Source organism: Thrips palmi, unplaced genomic scaffold (assembly GCF_012932325.1).
Source record: "Thrips palmi isolate BJ-2018 unplaced genomic scaffold, TpBJ-2018v1 HiC_scaffold_11, whole genome shotgun sequence".
Taxonomy (NCBI): Eukaryota; Metazoa; Arthropoda; class Insecta; order Thysanoptera; family Thripidae; genus Thrips; species Thrips palmi.
The window spans coordinates 5716891-5731684 of NW_023144622.1; the positions used below are offsets into that span (position 1 = coordinate 5716891).

Genomic DNA, 14794 nt, shown 5'->3' on the forward strand with positions numbered 1-14794 from the left:
AAATGTGAATGAATTTCAGAAAATCACCGTTTTTGCTGACTTTGAGCGGTCACTGCGTCCAATTTAGTTGCGGTCAAAGGCCTCCCTCGACGCCTTACTATTCTGAAGGCCCTACTCTTTCATGCCCCGCCTCGGGAAGGCTTTGACCGCTGATAGTTTGGGAGCAGTGGTCTCGCAAAAATGGTTAAAAGTGATTGAATCCCCGAAAGTATGATTGTCATTTCATTGGATGATGTTGATTATTTCACTGATTACCAACTAGACGTGCAATGATTATCTTGAGTTGGGTACCCCTTGTGGATTGCTCTCCGAACGAGCAGTCCATTGGTGGGGTCACACGTTCGATTCGCGTTCGATTTAGCGACCCCGGAGCTCAAAACGGGGTCTGGAATTTCGTCCGCCCACTTCTGGCCCACTGTGCACTCGTTCGCCCGCCGGGCAAAGGTAAGTCGAGGTAAGCGAGAGGCCGGCCGGTCTTAATGGAGGGAGGCATTTGGGGGCGGAAAGGAAAGGGGTTTCGCGGAGGGGAGCGGGACCGCGCCGCCGCGCCGCCAGGCCGCCGAACTTGCCGCGCGGCGGAATATTATTCAGCGAAACGGAACAATAATTGAATGCAAACGACTGTCGGTTTGGAAAGACGCAAACTAAGACGGCTCCGACTCCGGGCGAGCGGAGCGGCCTCCACGCGATCAACGCGGCGGCGTACGCGGCGGCAGCGAGAAAGGGGGAGGGGGAGGGGGAGGGAGGCGGGAGTGATGAAGGGCAAAAGAGGACTTTCGCTAATGAGGGCAAAGTATGTACCAAGTGCGTTTAAAAGCCTTAGAACGCCTCCCTTCCCCGACATATCATGTTGTGCCCTTCTCCTTAATCACTCAAAAGACCGTCCAAATTGTGATTTCGTTTTCACATTTTTTTTGTGCAACATACACGCAAACACATACATACATACCCTAGCAAAATATTTTTCTAAAAAAATAATAACTTAACAAGAGTTAAATTTCTTGCCTATCAATCATTTTGTGCGCGTGTGTGTGTGTGTAAGTGTGTGTGTGTGTGTGTGTGTTGATTTATACACTGTAAATTTTATTTTCCAGCCTGGCTGCAGCGCGCGCATCCTATGACAGCGGGCCGCCTATATGCAGAGCGCGGCGAGCGCCCCGCGTCTCCGAAACGACTTCGTAAACGGCGCGTGTGTGTGTGAGTGTGTGTGTGTGCGCGTGTGCGAGTGTGCATTTTTGCGGCCACTTTCGCCCGCTCCATATGTGGCGCTGGAGCTGGAAGGTCGCGGCGCCGAGTCGCAGCACCGCGGCCTGGAGACGGGAGAGGCAGAGCGGAGGCGGCCTCGACGCGCGTTCAGTGCACTTCTCCCCTCCACGCCACTGCAAGTGCAGTGCAGTGCCTGCAGCAGCCAGGCGGGGCATACCTGCGCATGCAACAGTTGCCGCGAGCAGGCCGCCGAGGCAGCAGCACTGAGAGTCGTTTTCGCCGCTCTGTCTCGCTCACACCTACACGGGACGCCCCATGAGTGCGAGAGAGACAGAGCGACGAAATCGGCCTGCAGGACGCGCAGGACGTCGACGCGCCGAAACCGTTTTCGCAATGATGTATCAGAACGTTAAACGGCGTGAGAACACGCCGAAGAAAAATAAAAACCCGGGGGGCATCCCCCGCCGGGGCGAGATGGGATGGGCGCCAAGGCGGGGGGGGGGGGGGGGGGTCGTCCGGCGGCACGTTTTGTTCTGAATAAATGAGCAGAAACCGCATGAAGAAGTGGGGGATCGGAGTGGCGGGCAAGGATGTATGCCAGCGAAGAGGAGAGGGGGGGGGGGGAGCAGCCTCAGCGGGAAAAGAGGAATTCTTGCTCCTTGGTGCGGGGCGGGGGTGCTGCTAGGGTCCCGTCCTTTGGGAACCACTGTAGAGGGGTCGGCTGTTAGCTTCCACTAAAATACGCTTTTGAATACTTGAAGTGGTCAGCGGAAGCCGCTACACTATTGATTTGACCGAGTTGGCACAGTTTTAAGCAAGGTATAATTTAGATTATACTTTTTAACCTTTTTTTTTCGAGGTACTCTCTTAAAAGTGCCCCCTGGCTTTTCTCGGCTTTTCTACCAGAACGTCGCTTCCGCACGGTCCCTGGCGGCCCCTCCCCGGTACTTAGCCTCACAATAATATTGTTATTGGCCGCGTTGCGTCACAGGTCGCCAGCCTCTCGAGAGTCTCGAAGCGAGCTCTCGAAGCGAGCTCTCGAGCGTCCCGCGATGTGGCGATGTCACAATGGCGCATCCACCTCGTCTTTTTTTCCCGCCCGCGGCGCTCCGGAGCCGTCGCACGCTTCGCCCTCTAATTTCATTCCGCGTCCGTCTCTCTCGCACTAACCAGCGTCGCGCCGGTGCGAGAGAGACGGAGCTAAATTGCCGTCGAGGTGTATTCGCGTCTGCTCGGATTTACCGGCGTGGAGGGACCGAAGGCAGCCCGCCCCCGCAGCACCAAGCCACAACCTGTCGGGTAAATATTGACTGAGGGGGATCTGACAAATGCAAAGCTCTTTGTAGCCAGCGCGTCTATAGAGCTCTGCCCGGCTGGCTGGGGCAGCCTGGGGCAGTCAGGGCCCCCGAGGGGCAACGGGTGCAGCGGGACTGCAAGCCCTTCTGCTCTGGGTAGGCCGGCCTATGCTTCCGACTTCCAGAAACGATCCAACCTGCCGTAACTCTGGCAGAGGTCACGGTGCAGGTGGCCACAGTCTCTCTCGCAACCCCACGGAGCACCCTACGAGTGCGAGAGAGACAGAGGGTGAGCCTCACAGGAACACACGCTGCGCTGCGGCCGAACCGAATAACGATATCGGAAGGGCTGCTGCACTGTGTGGCTTTACAAGGCGGTGCCGCAGAGTATTATTGGCATCCGCTGGCAATGCCTGGCATCCGTCTTGTCTTGTACAGCACCGCAAACGAGCACGCCCAGCCGCAGTGCTGCCACGCGGGCAGCCAAAAACTCCCGCGCACCGACAGGGTTACCAAGGGGTCCAGAGTCGCTGAATGGGGTTCGAATCGACCGTGTGACCCCACCAATGGATTGCTCTCCGAACGAGGAATCCATTGGTGGGGTCACACGTTCGATTCGAACCCCATTTAGCGACTCTGGAGCTCAAAACGCGTCTGGAGTTTCGGCCGGCGGCGCCCACTGCGCGACGCGTCGCGTCCCCGCCCTCCGATGCCGCCGAGCCGCGCCGTGCCTTCGTCCGCCATTGTCTGGCATTGTCCGGCCGGCGTCATCATTTCGCCCATCAATTAACGGCCGGATGAATCGCGCGGCAAATAGAAACAATGTGGTGGCCGTTCCGCGCGCAGCAAGGCCGCGGCACTGCGAAAAAAACAACAACAACAAACGGAAAAGTGGGTCCTTTTAGGGGGTGAATAAATTGATGTATACGGAATTAAAATGGCTCCCGGTAACTATGCTGAGGCGATATAGCTGGTACAAGCTCGCCTGAACTTTTCTCCGGAAATCTCCAGATCACCTAGCAACCTAGTTCGAGTATAACTTTTTTTTTTCTCCTTTCGGTGAAAGCTCAGCTTGGTGCCAGCTCTCCTCTTCCAGAGCACCTTCCACTACTACTGCACCAGTTCAATCTTTTGCCGTCACCATAGTGGTGTGCCAGGAATGCTATAAAACCTTTTGTACATGCATTATTGTATCAATGTCTCACCGACACTGCGGAACAGAGCGCCACCTGTTGCCGGTAGGCTGTACCACTCACTCACACACACACTCACACACACACACACACATCGGTAATTCGGAGCGTTGGCAGCATCCGAATTAAGGCGTCTGGAGGCCTGGAACCCTCTCTGCGGCGCGCGCAAGAGGGAGAGAGGGAGGGAGGGAAAGAGAGAGAGAGGGGCGACATAAACTTCCGACCCGGAACGTGGGTGACTTCCGGAAGTTGAGTTGAGCTGGAAGGCTGCTGTGAGGCTGGAAGGGGTCGCACGAAGGGGTGTGCCCTTTTCACCAGGACGCCGCGACACAAACGACTAGACCACTTCATCTTCCTTTTTTGACACTTTTTTTTTTCATTTTTTTCCCGCCCCCTACACGTGCTTCAGCCAATCCCTGCTGCGCGACGACCGGAGCGACGTAAAACGAGAGGGATTTTTTTCAGCTTTTCTTTTTTTTTGCGGTGATGCGGCACGCGTCGCTTCGCGACTCTCCGCGACTCTCGCCGCGGCCGCACGGTATTGAGAGTCGAGCGAGAGCCGCCGGAATGCGCGGGTTCGATTCCCGGCAACCTCCTTTTTTTCTTTCAATTTTTTTTAAATGAAGTTTTTCATAATCGGGCCACGCCGAGAGTTCAGAGAGTCCAGTTCACTGCAAATGTCAGTGGCGTCGACTGCCGACTTTTTCATGCAACCGCTTGGAACTGAGAGTGCCTGTCCCCGCGGCCGCGGTCGAATGTTGCCGCCAGCACCGCGACTGGCCGCGCCGTCACGTCGCCGTGTCCGGGAAGTGTCCGCGGCGTGTCCGGACGGACACTGCATCAAAGGGCGACCCGCGGCTCCTCCCAGCGGTCGCTCTGTCTCTCTCGCACTCGAGGGAAGGCCCGTCGCGGTGGGAGAGAGACAGCGCGATGAAGGACCGTTTGGAATCAGCCTGCAGGACCACGACAGGCACATTGTCACCTACAGTGACGCTCCACACTCGACGTCAAAACTAGTACACGCGGAAACTCCGAAAAAAAAAACTTGGAAAAAAGTGGAATCTCGCGCGGTTTCTGCGTACATCGACGCGGAAAAGAGGCCAACAGCGATATGCTTTTCGCATTTTCTTTCATTTCTTTTCCTTTTTTGGCAAGTCCCTCTTTGGGACAGGCGGCGAGATGGCCCACGATGTCGCCCGGTGGGGACCGCCCCGCACCGCCCCGGCCCTAAAACAAACTGATGGAGCCTGCGAGGAGCGGGGGCCGCTCTTCAGGAGGCCTCGCAAAAATATATATTCATAAATACGGACCCCACCCGTTTTCGAAAAGCACGAAATAATGAAACAATTAAAATTTCGCATTTTCAGCCACAGACACGCTTTTTCCTGTGCCCTTTTTCCTGTCTCATTATCATCCCTGCCCGGCAGGGTTAAAAAAAAGGAGAACGAAACACAATTTGGAGTTCCCGGGGCTCGAGCGCGAAGTTTTGTTCATCTTCACCGGGAAATGGGAGCCAACTGTTGGAGTTGGCACGCGCGCCGCACCGCCTCACGCACGGGGCAAAAAACCACACACACACACACACGGGCCGTGGATTCGCTGGAAACTTTATAGGATTTCAAACTTTGCCGCCACGGCCATCATGCACCGCGTTGTCGTGCCGGGCCGCCTTGGCGGACTCCGAGAGGCGTCTGTCTCTCTCGCACTGCAGGGCGTCCCGGTCGGGTGCGAGAGAGACAGAGCGACAGTAAGTCCGCAGGACGGGCCGATACGGCACGCGTTCCAAATTACGCGCCAGCAGGAAAGGGATCGAAAATGGAGAAACGAGAGGGCGAGAGGAGAGAGAGGAGAGAGAGAGAGAGAGAGAGAGAGAGAGAGAGAGAGAGAGAGAGAGAAGACGAAACAAATACTAAATCCAAATGTAATTTCTTTTCCCACGCGGTGCTCCTATCTGCAGGCCGGCCTTGATTTCCGGGAAAGCGCGCGCGGGGGAAATGCGGGGAAAAGCGGGGGAAAGGGGGGGGGCAAAAGGAGGGGGTGAAAAACAGGGAATAAGACTCAACACGGCGGTGAAGGATGGCGGAATGGCAGGGCGTTGCCGTTGGCGATGATGAGGCTGCCGAGGAGCGGGCAGCGGCATTACGGACGCGGACGCCAGCTGGCCATCCGTCCGCACGCACACGCACACACACACAGAGACTCGAGCGCAGGGCCAAGGGGAAGGCAACCCGCGCGCGCTTTTCGGAGGCGGCGGCGGCGAAATATTACAGAAAATAAAAGGGCGAAAACGAAAATTCGCGCGCGCGGCGCGCGGCACATCGTCGTCGTCGGCAGGGAGATGGATGGCAAGTGCAATCGTGTGGGGAAAAGGGGGGGGGGGGGCCTCGCGGTGAGCACTTCGCTTCCGCGAGGAGCGCGTGCAAAGCGACGCCGTCTTGTCGGAGACAGACACACCGACAGAGAGACGTGCAAGCAGACACGGAAGGGCGGACGGACGGACGGACAGACAGACAGACAGACAGACAGACAGACAGACAGACAGACAGACAGACAGACAGAAGAGAGAAGAACGGGTGGAAATAGAGGCGTTTTCCGCGCGCTCTCCCCGCCCCGCGACAGCAGAACTGGACTGGGCGGTCACGCGCGTCTCGCGCCCCGCGCGCACGCCGACGGCGCGGCACGGCGCGGCACGGCGCGGCACGGCGCGGCTCGCGAGAACAGGTGGATCCGGTAGATCTCTGGCGGTGTGCTGCCGCGCTGCCGCTCGCTGCGACGCCCTGCTTCGTCTCCCCGGCGATGCGGGCGTCGACGCGTCGCCTTCGATAGCACCGCCTGGCCTAATTACGTGAACGAAGGCGAAGGCAGTGCACCGGCAGCACCGGCAACCACCCCCACCCCTTCCCTCCCAGTCAATGAATTTCGCTTAGCGCGGCCGGGCGGCTTGCCGTGCTAGCACGCCAGGGCGGCCACCCCAAGCAGCGTGACGTGGAACGAAAAAAAAAGCGGACTGCGCCGGTATTCGAACCCGGGCCCCGCGACGCGAATGCGAAATGAAGCGATTATTTGGGCGAAAAAAGGAAGGACACGGCTGGTCCCTTCTGCTGCCATTCTCCGGTTTACAATCAAGCGGCTCAATCTGCTCGTCGCGTTGCAGGGGCGGCAGGGGGAAGGGGAGGGGGGAGATAGGCCCCTCGCCGTCTAGGATATCAATACGGAGACGAAATCCAATCCCTCCAGGCCTCCAGGTTGCATGGACGGACGGGGTGAGGCTGCAAGGGGTAGGGCAGGACGAAAAAAAACAAAACAGAAAAAAACTAAAAAGGGGAGGCACAGCAGGGGGTGATCGTTAACGGTGACGGTCTGCTGCTCCAAGGCGCTCGCCTCGGCTTCTGCGAGTCCCCGAGTCCGAGCCCCGCGAGCACCCCGACGAGAGCGTGGCCGTGTAGGCATGCCGGCGGGGCGTCAGCGGGGTTGAGCGTCGCTCTGTCTCGCTCTGTCTGCCCCCGGGGGAGCGAGAGAGACGACGCAACGACGCGGGCGGGAGGTGGAAAAAAGGAGGCAATCATCCCCAAAAAGCTGTCGCGCCGCGGACACGGCGGCCCCTTTTAGACTCACGTCAATTTCACGGCGGCTAATTACTAAATCGAATGACCGGCGGACGGACAGTCAGACAGACAGACCGACAGACCAGGAGGAAGTCATTTCCCCGCGACCGGAACAAGGCGACGAGGAGGAAGGAGGAAGGCGACGGCGCGGAAAAATCATTTTCCTTCTCGGACAATGAATGCCGCCTGGCTGCTTGGCTGCCCCGGCCGCCCCGCGCGGACTCGGCAACGCGGCGAGCGAGCGCGGCGAACGCCCCGGGCTATTATTCCGGGTGCGCAACCCGTGTTTTAATTTACTGCCCCTATCGTCTTCAACCCCCTCCCTCCACCCGCGCGCCTCCTCGGCCCGCCCCCGTTCATCACGTTTGACGGATGAATTGAGCCATTTTTAATGTGAGAAACACACAATGGGCAGCCGGCTCGCGGCCTCCGCGCCCCGGGGCCGCACATAAACCAGGGCCTTCCCCTCGCGCGCGCCGGAGTGTTCCGGTGAGGACGGCGTCGACGGCGGGGCGGCCACCGAGGACAGCGTCGTGGACGGCGGGGCGGGCACCGAGGACGGCGTCGTGGACGTCGAGACTTATTGGTCCGATCTCGCGAGGCGACACATCACAGCGGGCCTGGTATACATTGAGGAATGGCGGCGTGGCGGCACGGCGGGGCAGAAAGGGGGATACAATTGGATTCCTTGGCGGCAGGGCGCGGCACGGCGCGGCGAGAGAGGGCGTAGACACGGCGGAGCCTTGGCGGCGCCTTGCCAAACTTTTTCGAGCTGGCTTTATCGCCGCTGCGGTCCTCCCCCTGCTCGTCCACCCCGCGGGCTGCGCCGGGCCGTGCCGGGGGCGGCTGACTGACGGACACGGCGAGACGCGCGGGACAAACCGACAAAACGACAAAAAGGGGCCAAACACAGACAGACAGAGATGTGCCGCGGAGGAGGATCTGCCAATGAAAGGGGAAAATGATTCCCCGACGGCGAGGGCTTTCGCTTCGGCTTCCGCCCTTCGCGGCGTTCGGCTTTCCGGGCCGCTCGGTCGATGCCAGATCAGCTGAGCGCCGGAGTGAGCGGAGTGAGCGGCACGCCCGGCACGCCAGACCTCGCCGAGGAGGCCAAAGTGTTGGAGTCCAAGGGGCGCGGCGGCGCGGCGGCACGGCGGTCAGCCCCAGCGGGACCAGTGGCGCGCCACGGCGGGGCCCGACGGGCTTGGCTTTTCGGCCCCGGCGGAGGGGTGGCCACTTTACTGTACAGTGTGCACACCGCGCAGTGGGTTGCTGCCGTGTCGCTAAAACACTAGCCGCTGCCCTGCAGGGCATGCCGCCCCGGCCAGCACTCCGTCCACTCCGTCATCGTCCAGCTTGTCCGGCGGGGCGGGCTGACAGCGCGACAGCGGCCCCGTCGAGCCGCCCCGACGTGCCGCCCCATGTCCGCGTCGACACCGGGCGGATTCACGCACTCACGCACCTTCATGCGAGGCACGCCTCTGCCGGCCGACGCCGACGCCTGCTGCTGCTGTTGTTGCTGCTGCTGCTGCTGGTGCTGCTGTTGCTGCTGTTGCTGCTGCTGCGTGGCCACAAAGGAGCGCAGCGCGGCCAGGGGCGCGGGCGCCATCCCCAGGACGCCGGCGGCCATGCCGTGGACGGGCACGGGGCCCACGGAGCCCACGGGGCCCATGGGGCCCACGGGGCCCAGGTGGTGCGGGTGGTGGAGGCCCTGCAGGGCGGGGTGGGGGTGCATCTGCACCGAGTGCACGCCTTGCACGCCGTGCACGGGCACCCCCCACGGCAGCAGCCACGACATCTGCGGGTGCTGCATGTCGTCTTCACTCACACACTCACTGACACGCACTGACGCACTGACACACTGACACTACTGCCGACGCGGCATGTTCGTTGTCGTCACTGGTTACGCCGGCGGGCGGTGCGCGCCACGAAGTGCGGCACGATGTGCGCCACGATGTGCGCCACGATGTGCGGCACGCTGGCCACTTGGCATTCCACGCGCAGAGCGGACCGCCTGAGTGCGCGCGGGGAAGCACCAGAGCCGACTGGCGGGGCTGGCGAGGCTGGCGCTAGCGCCGCGGCCCCAGCGCGGCCCCAGCGCGGCCCCAGGGCCCGGCACGGCACAGCGTGGCGGCGCGGTGCGGCGCGGCCCAACCCCCACCAGCCAGCGCAAGCTAGCACAAGCTAGCGACGGCCCCGTCAAACGCGCCCCGCGCCGCCCCACCCCCCGCCACCCCCCGCGAGGTGCACGTGTGGGCAGAACAAGCATTTAACAACGGCGCCTCGTTATGATTAAATCCGTTGCAGCGAGCCCGGCCCTGCCGCCGGGTGGACAGAGACACTGCGTTCGAGGACAACGCGATGCACGCGGCTCCGCTTTGATGGCCTCGAACTTCCTCGAACCCCCACCAAAGGGTAGCCAGCCGGAAAAAAAAGGGAGGAGGTGAGGGTAGTCGAACGCCGGACTGAGCAAGTGTAATTCTTCGTCTCTAACCGCTCAGCTAACGCACTTAATGCGACTTAATGCGGGAAAAATGTTCGTTTTAGCTGTACCAGGTTAGGGGCGTAGAATGGCATTAGCACAGGCCGGTGTTCGAATACCAGCATTTCAATTATTTTTTTTCGACTGACTATCCTACGGGGGGCGGTTTGAGGCCATCAGAGCGCAGCCGTGTGCATCAGGCCCACAAGTCGGAGGCTCAAAAAAAAAATATTTTTTTTTCACGAAGTTGAGGTGAAGTCTCGGGAAAGCAGGTCGAAAACACACACACACCGAAGCAGCAAGGTTATAAAACTGAATCGACGCGTTGCCGCTTTCCATTATTCATAAGATTTGCTACCCCACTGTAAACGTCCGGAGACAAACACCCCCGTGACCCCCCACCCCCACCACCACGCGGAGGGGTGTCAACCCGGTGGCGCGGTTTCGTCGTCCAGCAACAGCAGACGACGCGCCGCCACCCGCACTGTAAAACAGGACAAGCCGCCCCCGTCATCTTTCCCGCCTTTTCTTTCGGTTTGTTCAAAACCACGCGCGCACACACACACGCAAACACACACCACACACACCACACGCACACTGGCTGCCGCAATCTTCCACTCTGGACGAGGCACCATTACAAGCCAGCGCGCCCCATTAAACTCCACGCGAAAGGAGTGGAGGCGCGGCGGAGGCTTGGCGGGGCCTCGAGGGAGATTCGGGGGAGGGGGAGGGGGGCTTCCTGAGGACCGTCGACGAGAGGGGGGGGGGTGGATTGGGGACAGAGACAAGAGACAAGGAGAAGATGCAGCAGCAACGGCCCCTGATGGGGGCATTTGGCTCGGGGAATGAAAGGTAAAGGCCCTGTTTGCCTGAAATCACAACAAACGCGCCCCAACGACAGACAGGGAGACGGACGACAGACAGACAGACAGACAGACAGACAGGGAGGTGAGTGAATAGGGACGTCACACACGCGCGTCATTAGAATATTATTGTCAGGTGGTTCCTCCGAGTGGCGCCTACCCCTGCGCGGCCTGCGCGATGACGTCACGATATGACGTCATGATGACGTTAATGTAGGCAAAGGCACGTCACCGCCTTCCACGATATGAATGCAAAACACGGCGGACGTGCCCCACATTCTGATGCTTTAAAATCCGCGGCGCAAACACGGCCGTCATCTGGCCGAATCGCGCCGATCGGTGCAGAGCGGCACAACAATCGCGCGGCATAATAATTTCGCATTTTCCCGCCAAAAATGATGAGTTTGAAACAGTCCATTGCAGCAGCGTATCCGCAACGCGCATGAGGTTTCGCCACACTGTTCCAACCGTGACTGGCATCCTGGCGGCCTGGGCGGTCTACCGACGCCCATATCTGCAGCGCTGCTCCGAGCGCTGCAGACAGACGCAGCCCGTCGCCGGGAGCCGTTTGACAAATAGACGATCATGGCAGTCTTTATTTGCGCTGCCTCTCGGTCCGACCCGCTGGCTGCCAGCACCGTCTGCCCGGCTGGCTGGCTGCCTGGGAGTCCCTCGGAGCATCATGCTCGGAGGGACAGACAGGGCAAACGCACCTCTCCGGAAGGGGGCCTCTCCTGCCTCTGGACTCCAGCCCGGGGGCGTACGCTGCACACACACACACACACACACACAAACACACACACGCACGTCAAAAAGGACCCACCATGCACTAGTGTCGAAAGTTTTGCCAACCTCAGTCTGCCTACTGGGCAATAATATCTCGACTCCGCTATCGAGATATTGGCCGGCAGGCAGGCTGACCAACACTCTTTCGGGAGCCTCATCGCGGTCCTCGCGGTGAATCCGATCCGGGTGGAGCCAGTCCGGGCGAATCGTCAAAGGCAGCACGCCGCACCGCGGTGCCAGCCAGCGCTCCGCCACTGCCAGTTCAATCTCTCTCTCGCCCCAACTGCCGCATTAAGGCCCGCGGTTACGCCGCTTCAAAGGTCGCGCCGCCGCCACTGCACTGTCATGGCGCCGACGGAGAAAAATCTTTCCCGGCGGAGGAGAATTTCCGGTTCCTTCGTCCTGATAAGAGCTGCCAACTGTGTAAACAAACAATTTTTGGTGTGTTTTCAAAAACAAATTAAACGTTTTTTTTTTTTCAATTTTTTTTTTCGTTTAATTTATGTTTCTGTCTGGTTGTCTGTATTGATGCGGACTGTGTCGATGGCGCTCAAAGTCGCGCGCGTTATTGGAGCGCGCCAACTTAAAGATAGAAGAAGAAAAACAACAAACGCCGGATGTGCCCGGGATGTGTGCCGGTCGCTTTTTGGCGGCTCTAATGGACCGTGGCCGAAGGAGCCGACAGTGCCGGAAGTACAGTCCGCGCTGTCGCACACTGCCGATTTAAATAAATTAAAATGTTTTCTTTCTTTTTTTTGTGTGTGCGGACTTATACTCTCACTGCGCTGAGCGAAGTCTTACGACGACGGACGCGCCACTGCGTCCAATCGAGAGCAAAAGTGCAGCGTCGCCATTCGGAACTGAGATTGCTCTTTATAATTGAAAGTTGAGGGGCACTGTGTCTTGCCGAACCGGGCCGAGCCGAGCCGAGCCGAGCCGAGCCGAGCCGAGCCGAGCCGAGCCGAGCCGAGCCGAGCCGAGCCGAGCCGAGCCGAGCCGAGCCGAGCCGAGCCGAGCCGAGCCGAGCCGAGCCGAGCCGAGAAAGTGGCGTGGCGCAAAGTGAGCAGCTAGCAGCACAAGTTTGCCATTGGACAATAATTGAAATATGACGGTAAGTTGTAATCACATTAACGCTCTGCTGGCGATTCAACGACAAGTCCGACGAGTGGAGCCTAGCCTCCGTCCGGGCGGCACCCGGCAGGGGACCTCGCGGGACCGTAATGCTGTGCAAATATTTGCCGCAAATCCTCTATAAGGTAAACATTGTCATCATCTCTAGGCGGCGGCGGCAAGGCGGTGCGGCGGCAGGATACTCAGCTGCCATGCTTTCACTCGCCGTGCCAAGTCCCCGACCCCCCCCCCCTTTTTCCTCTCCCCTCCACTGCTAATCAACTGCAGCCGCACAATAAAGGGCATTAGAGTGATTACTGGGCGACCCGGCGCGGAACTGCACTGTTCAAATTTTCATTTTCAATTTCAAGTCTTTTGTTTTTTGTCACAGGTGTTTGTTGCAAATGTTCCGGTACACCGCAAGCTCCGCGCGAGTGTCAGAGGAATTGGGTACACTGGGGGGCAGGACGGGCCGGCCGATCATCAGCAGACAGTAGCGCGTCGCGCCTCGCCGCCAGATTGCCAGATTCAAACACCGAACAGCACTTTGAGCGCCATGCGGCGGGGCGGGGCGGGGCGAACAGGGGGGCCAGCAGTGCCAACCCCCCGGCGGCACACACATCACCGACCAGCAATTAGGCGCTTTATGCCGAAACGGAGCCGTTGTGACTCCCCGCCGTTGGCTGGCCTGGGCGGGGCGGGGTCCTTTGGCGCCTTTGGCAGGTGCTGCCAACCTCGGCGCGCCGAACAACGGCCCGCCGCGAATCGGAATAACGACCTGCAGTGTGACGGATTGTCTTTAAGTTGGCAGCACTGGGCGCCGCCTTATTGCCGACCCACACGAGGGTTGCGCGCCGCGATTCGAAAGACAAACGCGTTCACACACGGACGCGCACGGACAGAAAAACTGGCCAAATTTTGCGGAGCGGTGGGGGAGTGAACTCGCGGTCCTTTCGTTATCCCGTTTTGCATTTTGCTCATTTTGGCGATGAGGTTCTGATGATTGGTAACGAAGCCATTCAGTGGCGCCCCCGCTGCGCCCCGGGGTGAAAAAGGGAGGGGGGAGGCTCCCGAACGTCTTATTCTATTCAAAGGCGGAGAGAGGAGGATTTCGCCAATTGTTGCGCCATTCAATAAGGCTGCACAATGTTGCCTTCATTTTGGCGCGAGGCGGGGCGGAATTTCAAACGCCAGAATGCAACGGTACCTCTTTAGAGCGCCCGCCCGGGGGGGCGCGCTGCCGCCGCGCTGCGAGCAGGGCGCTTCTGCGGCCCCGGCCAGGCAGCCAGGCAGCCAGAGGGCCAGAGGCAGCCCCTTCTTTTGGACCGCGCTGCTAGATCCTGGTTCCTGGTGGGGACAGTTGGTGTCCCGGGAGCTGTGGCGCTCCAATATTTTAGCCAAACCAGCCTGCCGGCCTGAGGGCCGCCTGCCTCCACCTTGGCCCTTTCTACCTTTTTACCTTTTTACCCCCCGGCTATCGTCGAATGCCACCTGTGAATTCCATTCCATCCCCCACCCCCAAAGTCCTTCGCGCTGCGCCCTGGGTGCGCCACGCTTCGCTTCGCGGTCAGCGAGAACAATATACAGCACGATGCGCCGTCGGCGGCGCGGCAGCGCCCACAGGGCCACCCGGCATCCCTCGCAGCACGCATTAGCCTGCACTCAAAGAAAAAAAGAGCAAAACTTAAAAAAAATTTAGCAGATTTCACACTTGAACCAACACAACCAAACGAGTATTAACCGAGAAATTTGAAAGGGAAAAGAAAAAATTTGAACTCTACACCCCCTCCCCAGTCTTAATGGGGAGGCCTCCTGCTTTACTTCGGTGTTCGGGATGGGAACCGGTGCTATCAGGTACCTGGGGTTAATCCCGTCAGCGACCCAAGCGTTCGCCGGGGGACCCAGTAGGACCCCAAAGCTCAGGCAGCTGGGTGAGAGCACCCAGTACGAAGCTCTTTGAGGGGCGGGACGTAGAGTGAGACGACAGAGAGACAGAGAGAGACTCAGACAGAGAAGAGGTTTGGTGGGAGCTTCTTGTTTTCGTAGGGTTGGTTGTGTACCCCATGGTACCCCCACTGTCCGGCGCTCCCGTACCGAACATACAGCGTTTTAGGCCAGCTTCAAAGGACTTATCATCGCCTCCCCGACGAGTCAAGGAGGCACCACCCGCAACCACACACCGGATGGTCTGGATTGATGGATCAAATACTCCATCGCTCCAGTGCCGAGGCCAACCCGCCGAAGCGGATTGCTT

At 59.5% G+C, this 14794-nt stretch overlaps 1 protein-coding gene across 2 annotated transcripts in view; it reads right to left on the bottom strand.

The window, feature by feature from the left end:
• The window catches only part of LOC117639654 (RNA pseudouridylate synthase domain-containing protein 2-like), a 161581-nt gene extending 152645 nt beyond the window's left edge, over positions 1–8936 (bottom strand). For both annotated transcript variants that reach the window (XM_034375523.1, XM_034375521.1), the window contains exon 1: positions 8762–8936. In XM_034375523.1, coding sequence (XP_034231414.1) covers positions 8762–8929 — 168 coding nt within the window. In that variant the 5' untranslated portion in view covers positions 8930–8936. The remainder of the gene's footprint in view (positions 1–8761) is intronic.
• Between the last annotated feature and the right edge of the window lie 5858 nt (positions 8937–14794).